A 14245-nucleotide genomic window follows, 5' to 3' on the forward strand; every position below is an offset into this window, starting at 1 on the left:
AAAAGTGCTGCAAAGGAGACCAGGATAGAGTTAAAGGCTCGCAAAGAGACTGACTGTTGGATATCTCAAGGCAAAATGCAAGGGTTTGTTTATCCATCTCCTGCTGGAGTTGATGGAGAGCCTCATCATTATTCTGCTCTAATTCTTGTTGGTGACTTAGATTCTTAGCAGTAGTGATCACGTCATCCCAGGTAGACTTCTGACCCTCTGTTGGCAGAAATAAAGGATTAGGAAGGAGCTGGTCATCCATTACTCGACTCCAATAACAGATCAACCTCTGCCAGGTCTGAATGTACCGAGAGCGACTCTGAGGATTCTGGAGAGGCTGGATAGGATTCTGCGAGATCTCTCCTCGCGCAAAGGTATTGAGAAGTCGAGCATTGTAGCGACTTAGCCGTGGGATGTCACTAACAGGGTTGTGATGTAGTAGCTGTTCTGTCTGTCTCCAGATTCGGTCCACGCTGGCGCAGATGAGATCTAATCTTGTCTCATCATGATTGGGAAGTCGATAAAGATCTCCCACCGTTTCTAGATCTAATCCAGTAAGGTGAACATGAATACTAGTGGTTCGCAACCATGGAGTAATTTCAGAGATATGCTGACTGTCATTCACAGTATATGACACAGAGTTCTGAGTTTGAAATGTGTGGTATTCCTGGAGAAGAGTATCCAAGGAAGGTAGATCATTTGTAGTAAGAGTAGATGTGATAGATGGAGAGACACGTGGTAAGGAGAATAGATTAGCTGGTACTACGGTAAAGTAACGAATTTGTTCCTTTTCCTGAAATAATGTTTGAAGATGTGCATGATTCCAAGGCATTATTCCTTGACTTTTGCGCCATCCATGTGCCTGGTTATAATGCTGTCGTATACGATCAATATTGCGAGATCGATAGGAACAGGTTTCTATATGACAGAGAAAACCTCGTACGGTTGGAAGATCATTGATCTCGGTAATTCCATCTGTAGGATATATCACTTCATCCAAGTTATTTGCAATCAATTGATAGTCTGGATACTGTTCGATTTCCCGTCGTTGTGGTCGTTTAATATGATATTTTTGAAGAAGATATTGGGGAAGATTATGGCGAGTATAGCATGATCCATGATCAGTGCAAAGAATTACCCGCCAGTTTGTAAGGATACGAAGATAGGAGGGGAAAAAGTGCAATTGCTCTCCTAACTCCAGAGATATTGAGTTATCAGAAGAATGAGACATAATTGAGGATAAGAGGAATATGTTGGAGTGAAAATATTTACTCAAAAATAACTATGACTGAGATACAAATAAAAAAGACTTTTGAAATTGATTTCCCCTGATCCATGAATGAAGCTAGCCATATTTATCTTAGCTCCCGAAACTTTTTCTAGCCGTAACCCTGAGCTACGCCATGGCTGAGTACAAACTATAGATAGGTGGAGCTGAAACCATCCTCGAACATATAAACCTTCTCCTGCTGTAGTTGAAACCCAACTTGAGACGTCATGGGTGCATTTCTTAGAATAGTGAGACCCCCAAGCCTGCTGGTTGTTACATGCCCACACTGGACGAATAACAACCATTTCTCCTTCTCCCCCCAGGAAATGGGAATCATTCTCATACCGCTTTGCCTGATCCAGAGATCTTAGCCCAAACTACAGCCAGCTTGCAATCATCCAGCTGGTCTCTGCCGAAACCTATATGCGAAATTTCAAAAATAAGATTTGTGCAACGAGAAAGGATACAAGTATATATCGTTCTTTTCCAGATAGTCTTCGATTCATGCAGAGGATAATGAGATTTCTTCCCCGTATATTTAAAATGACGGTAAAGCCAGCTTTGTAAGGCAGACATGGAGAGGGAAAGGATGACTGCATGCATCCCTGACAACGGAGAATATTACATATATGCTAATAGTCTATCTTGACCAAATATTCGCAATTTCTCCCCGCCCGATTTCCGGAACCGGCCCCAACGATTCCATATATATGTGATAAAGGTTAATTCGAAATGGCTGAGGAACTTGGGCTAACTAGATCAAAGTGAGCGTGGTCCTGGAGATGGCCGAAATTTGACCCAACAAATGTATTTATGCATTGCAAATCCTCTCGGAAGTAAAGAAAACTAGTGGCGCGCGCTGTCGCACGCAGCCGCCCTGAAACGAAGAGAATAAATTGGACAGTTGGAAGAATGCTACTATATATGGACAGGAATGGCAAAATAATGCAGAAAGTCGCATTTTGGCACTAAGCTTAATTGGTTGATAAGCACGGAGTCCTGATATGATGAGTACAGTAATGGTTTGCTGTACTTAGGCATAGATAGGGGCTGGATAGGGGTATATCTTGCATATCGTGGGTCAAAGTATGAATACAACAACAACGGTAAGAGTCATTAACTTCATTGCAATAAGTCTACATTTTACTGGTAAACGTCCACCAACCACCGTGTGGTATATTTCTTGTACGTAGCTCGCTTTCGATAGATATAAATATGAAAGTCTATAAAATCTGGCATAGTTGTTCCAGTAATTCTCATACTCTCAGGAGCACTAATACGGCAACAATCAGAAGCTATATGCATAACATGAACAAGGATACTGTAACACAAACAAAGCACTGTGACGATATAATAATTGAGAAAACCAGTGTTATTGATTTACTGAGGTGGCGTCTTTCCGGACCACCAGCCTTTCAATCTTTCCCACACATCCGTAGTCACCGACTCCATATATTCCGTAAACTTGGTCGTTCCAGTTCTTTCAAAGCCCCAGAAAGTCCATGCTACCTCTTTTGCAATTTCCCACCATTTCCATGTCGAACTTTCGGCTGCTTGCTGCTTCGCTGATGGTTCTGCTGCAGTAGCCTCGTCCTCTTCTTTCACTTTGGGCATAACTTCCTCGTCGAGATCCACCACAAAGGCTTTGTATCGTAGTACACATATCATTGGAGTACTAGAAGCGTTAAAAAGAGTCTTTGCTGCCTCCGTTTCATAGGGTCCCCAGCCTTGAGCTAGCTCTTCCAGAACCTGGAGCCTCCCAACTCCATCGCAACGTTCATACTGGTACTGTACGAAATCCGCGGCCATTTGGGATCGTTCTGCCGGGTTTCTTTTTCTGGAGAATATGTCCCAATCGCTACCATTCCCCACACGCACTCCGTGGTTGTAGACACACCCACCTCTGACGTGTTTCGGGAAGAGAATATCCTTAAATGCTGATGTTTGTAGCTCTTCAGCAATATCGCGAGCTTGATCCACGTCATCTTCAGTAATCCTGTCCCACTGCGTTTGAACAATTGTGACATTTTGAAAGAACTGAGGACCGCAAAAGCATTCCAGCCACCGAATAGTTGTCATTTCACTTTGGGTCAGTCTTTGCTGCCTGGCATCGTGAACAAACATGATTCCAGCAACAGTTACCCACTGTCCCAGAGTACACACACAGCTCATTATGTCTTCGTATACCTCCCTATTTTGCAGATCCGCAGCTCCGAACCCCGGTGTATCGACGAAGAGGTATTGCTTGCCGTGGATTATTGCCGGGAGTACCTGGTAGCCAAGGGTCCCTATATTGAAGAGTTTAGCGGAATCTGCTTAGGATTCTGATTGGAAGGCATGAATGATACCTGAATTGGCTGAATGTCCAATTTTGAGATCCTGGCCTGTTATCTCTCCTAACAGCGTGGTCTTGCCAGATCCGGTCTCGCCCACCACAAATATGAGCCTCGTGCCATTGAGACTGGAGAGATACTCGCATCAGAACGAGAGAAAGGGACGTATCACTCCATGAGAAGACCAAAGGCACGACTTACTGTTGCTTGATGAAGTTGAGCATGCTTTGGTTGACTCTCCCCTTGGCTATCTTTAAAAGATCGAAGAGTGTTCTGAAAGGCCAGGTGGAGATGCTATTCTTGGACATTATAGCACCGTTCTCTGGTGGAGTGTCTTTAGTCTGTTCATCACCTGAGAAGACTTCCTCCTTGTTTGACTGCTCTCCATTTGGTTCTCCGCTAGGGATGTGTTTTGGGGTAGAAAAACTCATTCCGATCTCCATACAGTGTTAAATCGAAGTTGTTTGGGAAAATAACTTGCGATCATGAATAGGCTATTAGTGTTCAAACATGAACAAAGTAAGGGTTTTGTGATATAAGTTATAAGGTGGGGTGCACATCAGGCCTTTTTAAATGAAAAAGAAAAGAAAAGAAAGGTAAATGTCGGTTTCAACTGCACTCTGAGCGACAGCCTTCAGGGTATGGCGAGGCTGTGCCATTAATTGGTAACTACACCCTCAAAGTTCGTATGCAACTGAAGAAGTCGGCGGCTGTGGACGAGCGTTGTGAGCCAGTCAATTTGGACAAGGCTGGAGGGGATCCCAATTGAACTATTCCTAAGTCACGCAAAGAGAGCTTTTGGTTTTTCGTTTCGCTAATTAATTTCTAATTATGTCGGAGTAACTGACACCATAGTTCTATGAGTCGGGCGTATTTGTTATTCGCCTTCTTTGAGAATTCAGCCTCCCTGGCATTACCATTCGCTGTGGCTCAACTAATTATCCCAACAATGTAAATATGTATCGGCCCGTGTTATATTATTGCAGATCGGCTAATCTCGTAAAATCAGCAGCAAGGCTGGTTCGTTAAGATAACCACTGCATAGGAACATTCCTGTCAGCCTCGTGTCACACGACAACCCCTCAAACACGCTTGCTCAGCCTGTGTACTTCAGCCTTTCGCGACCCTCCATCTCGTCCTATTTCCGGAGAATTCCTAAGTATAAGGGGATTGGAAGAACCCTGTGTCGGCAGAAGAGTCTCGTATTTATTTCATAAAGCATAGCTTTCTAGAATCTCCCTGAATAATCTTCACCTCTAAGATCCCTGACTACGTTTGCGCACAGATGTCAACCATGGCTCGTCTCGAGACTCGCAAATCCGAAGACTACTATGTCGCCTGTTTGACTGTAATTCCAGAAGAATTTGCGGCCTTCAGAGAAGTATATGACAAGCGACACAGCCGTCCGCTTGGAATCGATCCGCGGGATCCCAATCAATACGAATTTGGCGAAATTGCTGGCCACAATGTTGTGTTGTGTTGTACATCCCGTCCAGGACCTGATAACGTAGCAGCGACAGCTGCTGACCTGTTACGGAGCTTTGAAGGCATTAAATATGCTCTTCTTGTCGGTATCGGTGGCGGAGTTCCCAGCCGTGCTTGTGATGTCCGCCTCGGCGACATTGTTGTGGGGACCCCAGGATATCTATCCAGTGGTATTACTCATCACGATCAGGGAAAGCAGCTATCAGATCGTTTCATGCATCTGAACTTCCCGGTACCTCCACCTCGGGCGATTCAAGCTGCTGTCAGCCAGATGCGGGTAAGGGAGCTGGATAAAAGCAGTAAAATACCTAACATCATTTCCAGCGTGGTGGGCAAACTCCCTAGCTTCAACCGACCTGATAATCGGTCGGACCATCTCTTTCAAGCCGACTACGAACATGCTGGAGAAGGCTCTGATTGCGATGAATGCGACAAGAAGAGACTGGTACAGCGTAGTGCCCGGGATAACCTGGCCCCTCAAATTCATTATGGGGTAATTGCATCCGGTGGTTTACTAGTCAGGAGTGCCGCAAAAAGGGATTCCTTGCGGGATCTATACAACGCGTGTTGTATTGACATGGAAGCAGCAGGCATTATGGGCACCTTACCATCTCTCGTCATCAGAGGTATTAGTGATTATGCGGATTCACATAAGAACGACCACTGGCAGAAATATGCGGCAGTTGCAGCGGCGGCCTTTGCGAAGGAGCTGCTCCAGTGCCTCCCGTCCCTTCTTGCCGGTTCCACGTCTTGCTCTGATGGGACGTCTGACGAGTCCACGGTCACTACTCAACCTATAAGTCACACCCTCGAGAATTTGCTTGAACGAGAGGCCCGTACCATCAAGGCCTACAACTGGAGGGAGTCGATTGTAGACCTTTCAAAGATACTCGGTCTGAAATGGGACGTGGGATCGCGTCCGCAGCTAGCAAATGCTCTACAAGTCAACAAGGGACCCAATGGCTCAGCAACACAGAATAATGCGCTACGTCGCGCCCTCATGAAGGAGTTGAGGGTTGAAAATGGAAGTATCGTCATTCCTGGTCACTTGCAAGCGTTGCGAAACTGATTCGGGCAGCACATTAGGAGAATGATACGCTCTGTGAGAGTATTGAGGTTATGCACAATATGAATAGAATATGTTGTAATTATATAAATGTAAAAAGTTGACAGCGACGTTTAAAGCGTCTTAGAATTGCACTTAGTCCAGAGTAGTATGCAGATTCCGGTCCAGATTCGGAGGACCCCTTTTATTTGGGAGGTCAGTTGAGACGGTCCTAAGAGATTTGTACTCGCAGTCTTTGTGCGTTGCTGAGCGTTGTTTGCACAGCAACTATCCCATCTTATACTGCAATGATTGCCAAGGCTTTGGACAGTTTAAGCATACAGTATATTCTATAAGTATATCAGCAAGTGCTAAAAAGGGTGGATTTCATTCTGCTAGTAATCAGGCATGTCTTCATAGTTAACACTCCTTGATCCTTAATCAGTCACGTACTATGAGGCTCTGCAGCCTTGTTGGGGCTAAAGATATTTCAGCTTCATGCGAGTCTGCAGTGCTCCGCCGCCCTAATTCATGCGGAAGGTCTGAAATGGCAGACTGTTGAAATGTACCTTTACAAGACAGCCTCAGCCGAGCGTACAGAGTGTCTTTGCGATTGCCTGACCATCACACGCCTTGGATTTGTAATTCCAATGTCGACTGATCGTTGTCTCTGTATATCAAACATCAGTCCTCAGGATCTGCCGCCTATCCTAAAAATGGTCTCTGAAATCAGACAATTGAACCCATCGCCGACAATAGACACCTTAATATTGTCATCCTTGCATGTACTGCGCCAGCAATGTGTAACAGGCTAGCTGTTCGCGGGTTGATCTCGTCAGTACGCCTCAACTTACACAACGGCAGGGTCAGGCTATGATTTGAGCTGGGTGCTTGGGCATCAAAATGGAGCCCGAGATGTCGCCTTCTGAATCACAGCACTCCATCTTAGCCTCAGCCCTGCAGAATTCAGCCTCGCACATAGTTTATGGTCTTGAGATACGGCTATTCTCCTGCTCTACATTCAGCCTTGGAAGGACTTGTCAACTATAAGTAGCTTCGAAATCCTTCGATATTTGTTACACTCTGCAATCATTTTTCTTTTGCACAGCTTCTCATCTTCTCATTTTCTCTATTGCTCTGCGTTATCCTGGTCTTAGATCACTGCTAAATAAGATTTGCAATAATGACACGAATGATACCTCGAATGATATCTCGAAGCAAAGGAAAAGAAGATGAATCAGGTCAAAAAGCTTCTGAACAACACCGATCTCTCTCTGGTGAGTTTGCAATAAGATCAAATCAGCTGTCAGCTAGGCTAACTGTTGCAAGATCTGAGTAAAACAGGTATGTCGGGTATGAAATGAACTCACAAATATAGAAACTAACGAGAGGGAAAGACTTTCCAAGAAATTTTGGAAAATCTGTCTTTGATTGCAACTTCTTCAAAGCCATGTCCGATCTTGATATGATGAATTATGATATTGATGAGGTTGTACGTTGACCCACTTGTCGCATACTGGGACGTTGGATTGATATACACTTAGGAAATAATCAAGGAGCTGGAAATGATCCGGAACATCCCTCAAACATCGCGAGATGGCGACGATCAGGTCCATAATTCGGGTCTGTATACATGGATTTCTCACGTATATCGGTTGCGCGATACCAATGAAAAGAAAGAAGAAGTCGAAAGAACTTTGCTGTCAGATATTTCTACCATATTTCAGAGGCTCCGTCAGAGCGCGGCGGAGTTGTCAGCAGACAATGCTGGTGGGAACGGGGTGATTGCGTCGGTCTCCATCGACAGTCCTCCAAGCTCGGAGAGAACGATCTCATCTACTACAAACTTGGAACCCACCAGTCCAACGCAGGATCGAATGGTAAGCCTACCAACATGCTGATTGCAATCTTTAAATAAACTCAAATTAATTTTAGAAAACATATCCCGTATTGTCGGATCTTTTGATTCCAGCTTCCACTGATACTCCAAGATGCAAATACTGCCAGAAACCAACAACAAAAGAACATGCCGAACGCTGGAATCAAAATGGAAATGCTGGAAGGCCATATTTCTTTTGCGAACCTTGCCAGAAAATTCAAAGTTGGGCCGACAAACAAGGAATATATGCGGAGAGTCCTTTATGCTTCTGTGCTAGTCCTAAGTCAAGTCGACTAGATTATTCTAGCCGAGAGAAGGGCAACAAGCCTTATTTGTCTTGCGCGACCGGGCAATGCAAATTTTTCACGAAACGGGTACCAACAGAAGTTCTGGCCAAGGCAAACCCCATCGCTGAGATGGCAGGCATGAGTCTGGGGTCCAGAGATTAGGTTGTGAAGATATTTGCTCAGTCAGGCTGCAATAGTACGGGTTCCTGTGAGCGGAATGTCTTGTGAAAAATTGAAACAAAGTCCCGGGAGCAAATGGTCATCCGTGATGTACACGAGATTATCCATCACGACGACTGAAGGAACATGTGCGAAGTTCAACCAAGCTTAATGTATCTTCTCGACGCCACCGCTATCATGTATAAGGTGGACCCAGCTCAGTGTCACTCGAAGGAGGTTCTAAATCTGTTTATATTTCGTCTGCCTTAGCCACTTTTGCTCGGTCTTATGCACTCTTTTTCTAGGTAGTGCTTTTTGTCACCATTGTTCTAATTGTTGTTAGCAAACATAATCCTTTCTATTCTTTCAAACTTTCTAATAGCGAGTAAGAGTTCTAACTTGGCTATGCCCTTATCCCTTGCGGATTGTACGACAGATGCCCAACATATTCAAGGCTGGGATGCATTAGAGATGTAGCAACTGCTCTTCTTTATAGTCTTGAGACCGCTATCAAGACTGGTACCCAGATGGCAAAGGCTTCGCTCGATGCGCTCGCACAAGCTAAACACACCGCGGTTGGGTTTGCTGAAGATCACCCAGTCTATGCGACATTGATTGCATTGGGGATCCTGGCTATTTTAATGCCATGGGCGCTTGAGATTCTGGGGTTTGGTGACCTGGGACCTATCGAGGGATCGTTCGCGGCTCTTTGGCAGAGCAGGTATGCGGGTTATGTGCCCAAAAAGTCTTTGTTCGGCTATTTTCAAAGGCTGGGACTGAAGTGGCACTGGATTGTATAAGATAGCGAGACATACGTTCATACCCACTGAGCCCCGTGAGAGTCTACACCCCGTCAACATTTATTTCAGCGTTACACAAAGACACCACGACGATCATACCGCGAGCCGACAGTCAAAGGCTCAATGGTCATAATTGAGGATGATGTCAAGCCACAGCCGTTTTCATGTTCAGCTGCAGAAAAATTAATGCTTCTGGATAATTACGCTTAAATCAAATTAGAATCATCGATTCTACTGTGTATGTGCTAAAATCATAACATGTCAGGCGGATGTTGCAGACAAGTAAGATAACTCATATTTATATTGCTCCTCGTTCTGAACCGCTCTCTAAACCGTTTGACCTGCAGTAAAAATCCTTTCATTCGTTCCAGGTTCCTCATGTTTGCGTATAGGCTAAGAGGCTTCTATTCAATGATCAGTTTCAGGCATTTAATTGCAAGAAAAAGGAGTACTTGCGTGATGCCTCCCTGTCTTGATAACGCGATCACTTTCTCGCCTCTCGGTTGCTTTTTCTTACTCGACTTCATGAATTCGTTCCTGAAATATTCCGCTTCTAAGTTGGCCCGGCGAGCTTTCCGCTCCGCATGAGAATTTTCTTGCTTCAAGTAAGATATTGCTTGATTCTGTTCGGCGATAATATCAACATCATGCGGATGGCGCTGGTAGATAACTTGCTGCGTATTGGCGGCTGGGGCGTTTCTCTGTGAAATGTTCTCAACGGTCACCTCGACCAGCTGCTGCAGTAGTTCATGTGACAGCTGTCCCTGCTCTCTTCTTGTATGCTGAATTGAATCGGATTCACGCTCCCTGGCTTTGCTTTGACGAAGTTGAATGGCTCTAACTTTAGTTTCCTCAAGCTCCATTCGAAGATCTTCTTTGACCTGGCGGCTGCGTTCAAGTTGGGCTTGGAGTTCTCGTTCCCGAAGTTTGCTTTCTCGGAGCCTCTCACGCAGGTCTTTGATCTGATCAGCGAGATCCTCATTGATCTTTTCGTTGCATTGTATGAGTTTTATTTCTCTTGCTTGGAGACCGCTTATTTGCTTGCGTAAATCGTCTATCGTAAGTTGGCATTGCTCAATTTGATCAACAAGCTCCTCAGTCTCCCGATCAGCCTCTTCTTTCTTCCACTCTAGCTCGTGAATGTCGTCAGTTCCATCAAATATGAATGCGTGCAAGCTCTGTTTGTCTTCCATTCTCGATGCGCCGCTTCTGTTTTCTTTTTCCTCTACAACAGCGGATTCTTCACAGACCTGTTTCTCCATCGAGCTCGTTGATCGACAAGGATCCATGGCAGTGACTCCCTTTTTCGATCTGCTTTTCTGCTCAACTTCCTTGACCCGTAAACCTAGACCATTAGTAATTATTTGGTGTTCAGTCTCATCATAAGCGTTGGGCATAGTGGAAGGACTGGTGGATAGTCCTCTTTCATAGTAACCCCGAAGACGCTGTACATTTTGGGAACTGTTATAATCCGCCATCATTGTCCAATACGAGAAAGCATGAATCGGTAAAGGTAGATACTATGATATGAAATAATATCGAGAGAAGGCTTGAGAGTTATTTTATCTTAGAGTTTTGTTCTGGAGGAAACCAAGGTCTAGCTGCTCACCAGGTTACACAGCCTTGCTCTCTAATAACCCACAGCACCCCCGCACCTATTATGGATGATGTGTCAACTCATTATTGGGTGTGATCTGACTTTACTGCACATGCAATTGGAGATGAAACAATGTGTAACCAAGATTGTGCAAATACCCCAATAGTCGACCGCAAAATGATGTCGCCTCAACCCTTCAGCAGCTAACTAAGTCCGGAAATAATGAGATAAAAAGTGCGGATGCATGAAAGTGAATACAAGCTTTCTTAGTGATATGGCTTTCCACACATTTCCAGATAACATACTCTCCGGAAATGCAACAAGACCCATGAAGTTGTATCTGAAGGGTTTCGACTCAAGACTCATCGGACAGATAATATTCCGAAAAGTCATCCTCTGTCGTCACATAGTCATCTGATACGTCCTCGGCAGGTTTGGGTTTCGACCAGCGGTCCAATGTCACCTTCTGTTTAGAAGATAAGACAAAGCGCTCCTCATAGGCCGCGCGCACCACAGTCCTTATCCGCCATTTGAAAGTCCCTGAATGAGAGACTACAAATAGAACCGCATTGAAAACTTGATTGCTATCTTTCGCTGGATTCTTGAAGTCGCAAAGCAAAATTAGAAATAAAAGTTGAAAGGCTGCATCCCTTGCTGTGGATTTATCGCCCTTGATAGCACGATAATGCTTGTACTCGAGCTCGTAGTCAGTCTTGCCAGCTTTCAGGCGGACAATAATATCATCGAGTGATTGACCTCCTAGAACGTCAATCCCAAGGAAGTCATATGTATCACAAAGGGTGTGAAATTGAGACAAATCCGCTGGTAGTAAGCGAAAACAGGCTCGGTAGCCTGACTCGAGGCCTTCGAGAGCGGTATCAAACAAAGGAATGGAGCTGTGAGTAAATTCCGACCTTTGCGGCTGGGCAGTATTTTGAAACCTTAGGAAGGAAGATAGATACGGTATTTTCGAGACGTCGATGTCGTACAAGATCTCCCCGATTCTGATTTTCGTTCTGTAAGATGCCGCGGCCGAGCTCGAGTCCTTCTGAGATTTTGTTTCATCGTTACACATCTTGGAGTATAGATCATTGGGTAACATCTTTGGTCCATCAACTTGCCATAATATCAATTTATCAACCTGTGGATCATACTTGATCATGGCGTTTCCTTGATTTTCCGTCACGATAAGTATAATCTTACGAATCAATGCGGCGAGACATTTAAGATCCAGATGATGGTTCTCTTCCCATTTTTTGATTTCAGATGAGATATTCTCAACCTCCGGTGGCTCAAAACGACCATGTTTGTGGTAGGCGCGCACGAGATTGGGTGTCTGGGATACCCACAACTGCGGGAGGACTTCCTCAAGGTCGATAGGCTTGTGAGAGACACGAGTCTTGATCTCTAACGTTGAATCAGAGCCAACAACCTCCCCTGCTCTCTTGATTCTCAATTTGGAGCTAGTAGAAGCGGTAGAGGCAGACTCGATGGACAAAGATTGTATCATACTGGCTAGGGCGTCGCTTTCGGCACCCGATATGCCCATTTTGGGTTTATCGATGTATCCGTCAGTTTCATACCGTACCAAGATCTTCATGTTGCTAAAACGATAGGAGACAAGTCTATGGTGTCCAGTACTACCACCGATCTTATCGGTAGTAAACGCCTTCTCGAATTCGTGACCGTAACCAATGAATTCATGAGGTTGAACGAACTTCTTGGTTTCAGTTTCTGCGCGACAGAAAATCACCGTGTTTTTGAAGACTTCAACATGGATAGTGAAAGGTTCAAGCCCATTTCTGCTGATACTAGGATTGACGAATGACAGGAGTTTGCGAATGTTATTTCGATCAGTTATGAGATCAACTGATTCAAGGTCAAACGAAGGATGCTCCATGTATAAGGCCCGAAACAGTGGTTCAAGCGGATATTCAGGATGACGAGCGGCATTCTGCGCTATGTAAATCAAACCGGAGTCTTTCCTCACATGGCGTGCAGCTTTAGGGGGTGACCAAAGTGGAGGGCAACCTGGGACGGCAATTGTGGGCTCAGGAGCCTCTAGCCAGTTGTACGAGGACAGATGGCGGACATCAGTTACGGATGCCTCATCCACTCTGCTCTGTAGATCCTTTCGTGAGATCTCAGTCAGCTGCTTTAAAGTCATGATGGAGGGTTTTTCAATCTTCTCGTATTGGTATGCCTGGGAAGTCGTTGTGTTCGATCGTTAGCACCATCATCCTGAAGCACGGATGTAAGCAGTATATAATTGCCCTTGACAGTTTATTTGACAAATGGCCTGTGACAATATGGGAATGGAGGACAGGCTACACAAACATGCCAAAGAAAGCATTCTTATCTGTAGCCAATAGTATCTCACCCAGACCAAAGGTCGGAGAGCGATGCAAAATCTGCAGCGTGAGTTGCATTTTACACGAACAAGTCAATTTGTGCGGCAAGAGTAAGGTAGCCAAAGTATACACTCAATTGGAAGATGACACCACACAGATGATTGGTCGTGCGCAGACAATAGGAAAGGCTTTGGATGGTCATACCTGTTTTTTCGATGACCCTTGTTCGCTCACACCTCACCTACGGCTTTAGAATGTCACTGTTTCGATCACTTTCCATTTTTCATGCGTATCTGACGTGTTAAATGCCTCACAGAAGTTAGAGTACCCTCTTTCGTAAATGAGCTGTCTTTATGTTCTAAGCCTGACAAGTGTCCCACCCATTCGTCGCCCCTCCTGGATGAGCTACAGAAGGGCTTGTTCGATTTAGAATAAAATCGCTTGGCAACGGTTCTGAGACCCTTTATGCCATCCGTTGGCATACTTTCCGAATCATCATGCTCTTAAAAATACGTAGCATTGCCTCATCATAGCTTTGGTTTTGCATGTGATGCCAGAGGCTTGACATGGCTCGCAAATTCGTCGTAGCACCCGTCCTGTAGCTCAAGGCATGAGAAAACCGCAGCAAGACCAATTCTAGAAGAGCTCGAATAGTATGACGCGCAATTGTGGTTTCCATAGCATAACCCTCCAATAAGTATATTGAACCATGCGATATCACCCCTCGCTTTATGATTAAGCATATTCATCATTGTCACCTGGCTTGATAAAGTAGAAAGGGCAACAACAGGAAGAAATTCCATACGAAAGCCCCCTCATCCGATAACTGTCAGTCATCGAATGTTCTCGCCCCAAAGCTGTAAGCTTGATTCGTAGCTCATATTTCCATCAGTACTTGCTCAGCTCGGGACATCTCTCAGCTTGATTGGCCATCAACACACAGAACCCCTCTTCTGCAGCGCCTGAAAAGTTGTCGTGGACGATCTTTGAATGTTGTGAATTCGATTTTCCTATTCCATGAGTTAATCTCTATAAGCTGGTTTCGGTTATG

The 14245-nt window shown here is 44.9% G+C and overlaps 6 protein-coding genes across 6 annotated transcripts in view; 2 read left to right on the forward strand and 4 right to left on the reverse strand.

Moving 5' to 3' along the window:
• Positions 1-381, reverse strand: part of TSTA_000110 (uncharacterized protein) — a gene marked incomplete at both ends in the record, with an annotated part of 518 nt that extends 137 nt beyond the window's left edge. The window contains 2 exons of the mRNA XM_002487542.1: positions 1-207; positions 297-381. Coding sequence (XP_002487587.1) covers positions 1-207; positions 297-381 — 292 coding nt within the window. The remainder of the gene's footprint in view (positions 208-296) is intronic.
• Positions 382-2638: 2257 nt separating this feature from the next.
• Positions 2639-4123, reverse strand: TSTA_000120 (uncharacterized protein; the record flags this gene model as incomplete). The annotated part of the gene is made up of 3 exons (XM_002487543.1): positions 3793-4123; positions 3607-3719; positions 2639-3546 (listed from the first exon to the last, which is right to left on the reverse strand). Exons 1-3 carry the CDS (start codon positions 4032-4034, stop codon positions 2639-2641), a joined length of 1263 nt encoding a protein of 420 aa, XP_002487588.1. The 5' UTR covers positions 4035-4123.
• Positions 4124-4885: 762 nt separating this feature from the next.
• On the forward strand, positions 4886-6228 carry TSTA_000130 (uncharacterized protein; the record flags this gene model as incomplete). Its single annotated transcript, XM_002487544.1, has 2 exons — positions 4886-5072; positions 5103-6228. 2 exons carry the CDS (start codon positions 4886-4888, stop codon positions 6143-6145), a joined length of 1230 nt encoding a protein of 409 aa, XP_002487589.1. The 3' UTR covers positions 6146-6228.
• A 2745-nt stretch (positions 6229-8973) lies between these two features.
• Positions 8974-9456, forward strand: TSTA_000140 (uncharacterized protein; the record flags this gene model as incomplete). Its single annotated transcript, XM_002487545.1, has 2 exons — positions 8974-9240; positions 9316-9456. 2 exons carry the CDS (start codon positions 8974-8976, stop codon positions 9454-9456), a joined length of 408 nt encoding a protein of 135 aa, XP_002487590.1.
• Positions 9457-9458: 2 nt separating this feature from the next.
• TSTA_000150 (uncharacterized protein) lies at positions 9459-10770 on the reverse strand. Its single transcript, XM_002487546.1, has 2 exons — positions 9703-10770; positions 9459-9650 (listed from the first exon to the last, which is right to left on the reverse strand). The coding sequence occupies exons 1-2, from the start codon at positions 10725-10727 to the stop codon at positions 9623-9625; spliced, it is 1053 nt and encodes a 350-aa protein (XP_002487591.1). The 5' UTR covers positions 10728-10770; the 3' UTR covers positions 9459-9622.
• A 142-nt stretch (positions 10771-10912) lies between these two features.
• On the reverse strand, positions 10913-13082 carry TSTA_000160 (uncharacterized protein). The gene is made up of 2 exons (XM_002487547.1): positions 11785-13082; positions 10913-11739 (listed from the first exon to the last, which is right to left on the reverse strand). The coding sequence occupies exons 1-2, from the start codon at positions 13008-13010 to the stop codon at positions 11199-11201; spliced, it is 1767 nt and encodes a 588-aa protein (XP_002487592.1). The 5' UTR covers positions 13011-13082; the 3' UTR covers positions 10913-11198.
• Between the last annotated feature and the right edge of the window lie 1163 nt (positions 13083-14245).

The sequence above is a fragment of the Talaromyces stipitatus genome, genomic scaffold (genome assembly GCF_000003125.1).
Source record: "Talaromyces stipitatus ATCC 10500 scf_1105507295517 genomic scaffold, whole genome shotgun sequence".
Taxonomy (NCBI): domain Eukaryota; kingdom Fungi; phylum Ascomycota; class Eurotiomycetes; order Eurotiales; family Trichocomaceae; genus Talaromyces; species Talaromyces stipitatus.

Bases quoted from the DNA above. Each gene is read 5' to 3' on its own strand.
- TSTA_000150 (XM_002487546.1), bottom strand. From the start codon at position 10,727: ATGATGGCGGATTATAACAGTTCCCAAAATGTACAGCGTCTTCGGGGT. The intron at 9,651-9,702 runs GCAAGTACTCCT...ATCATTGAATAG, and splicing joins TCAAGACAGGGAGGCATCAC to AAGCCTCTTAGCCTATACGC.
- TSTA_000160 (XM_002487547.1), bottom strand. From the start codon at position 13,010: ATGACTTTAAAGCAGCTGACTGAGATCTCACGAAAGGATCTACAGAGC. The intron at 11,740-11,784 runs GTTTCAAAATAC...ATTTACTCACAG, and splicing joins TATCTATCTTCCTTCCTAAG to CTCCATTCCTTTGTTTGATA.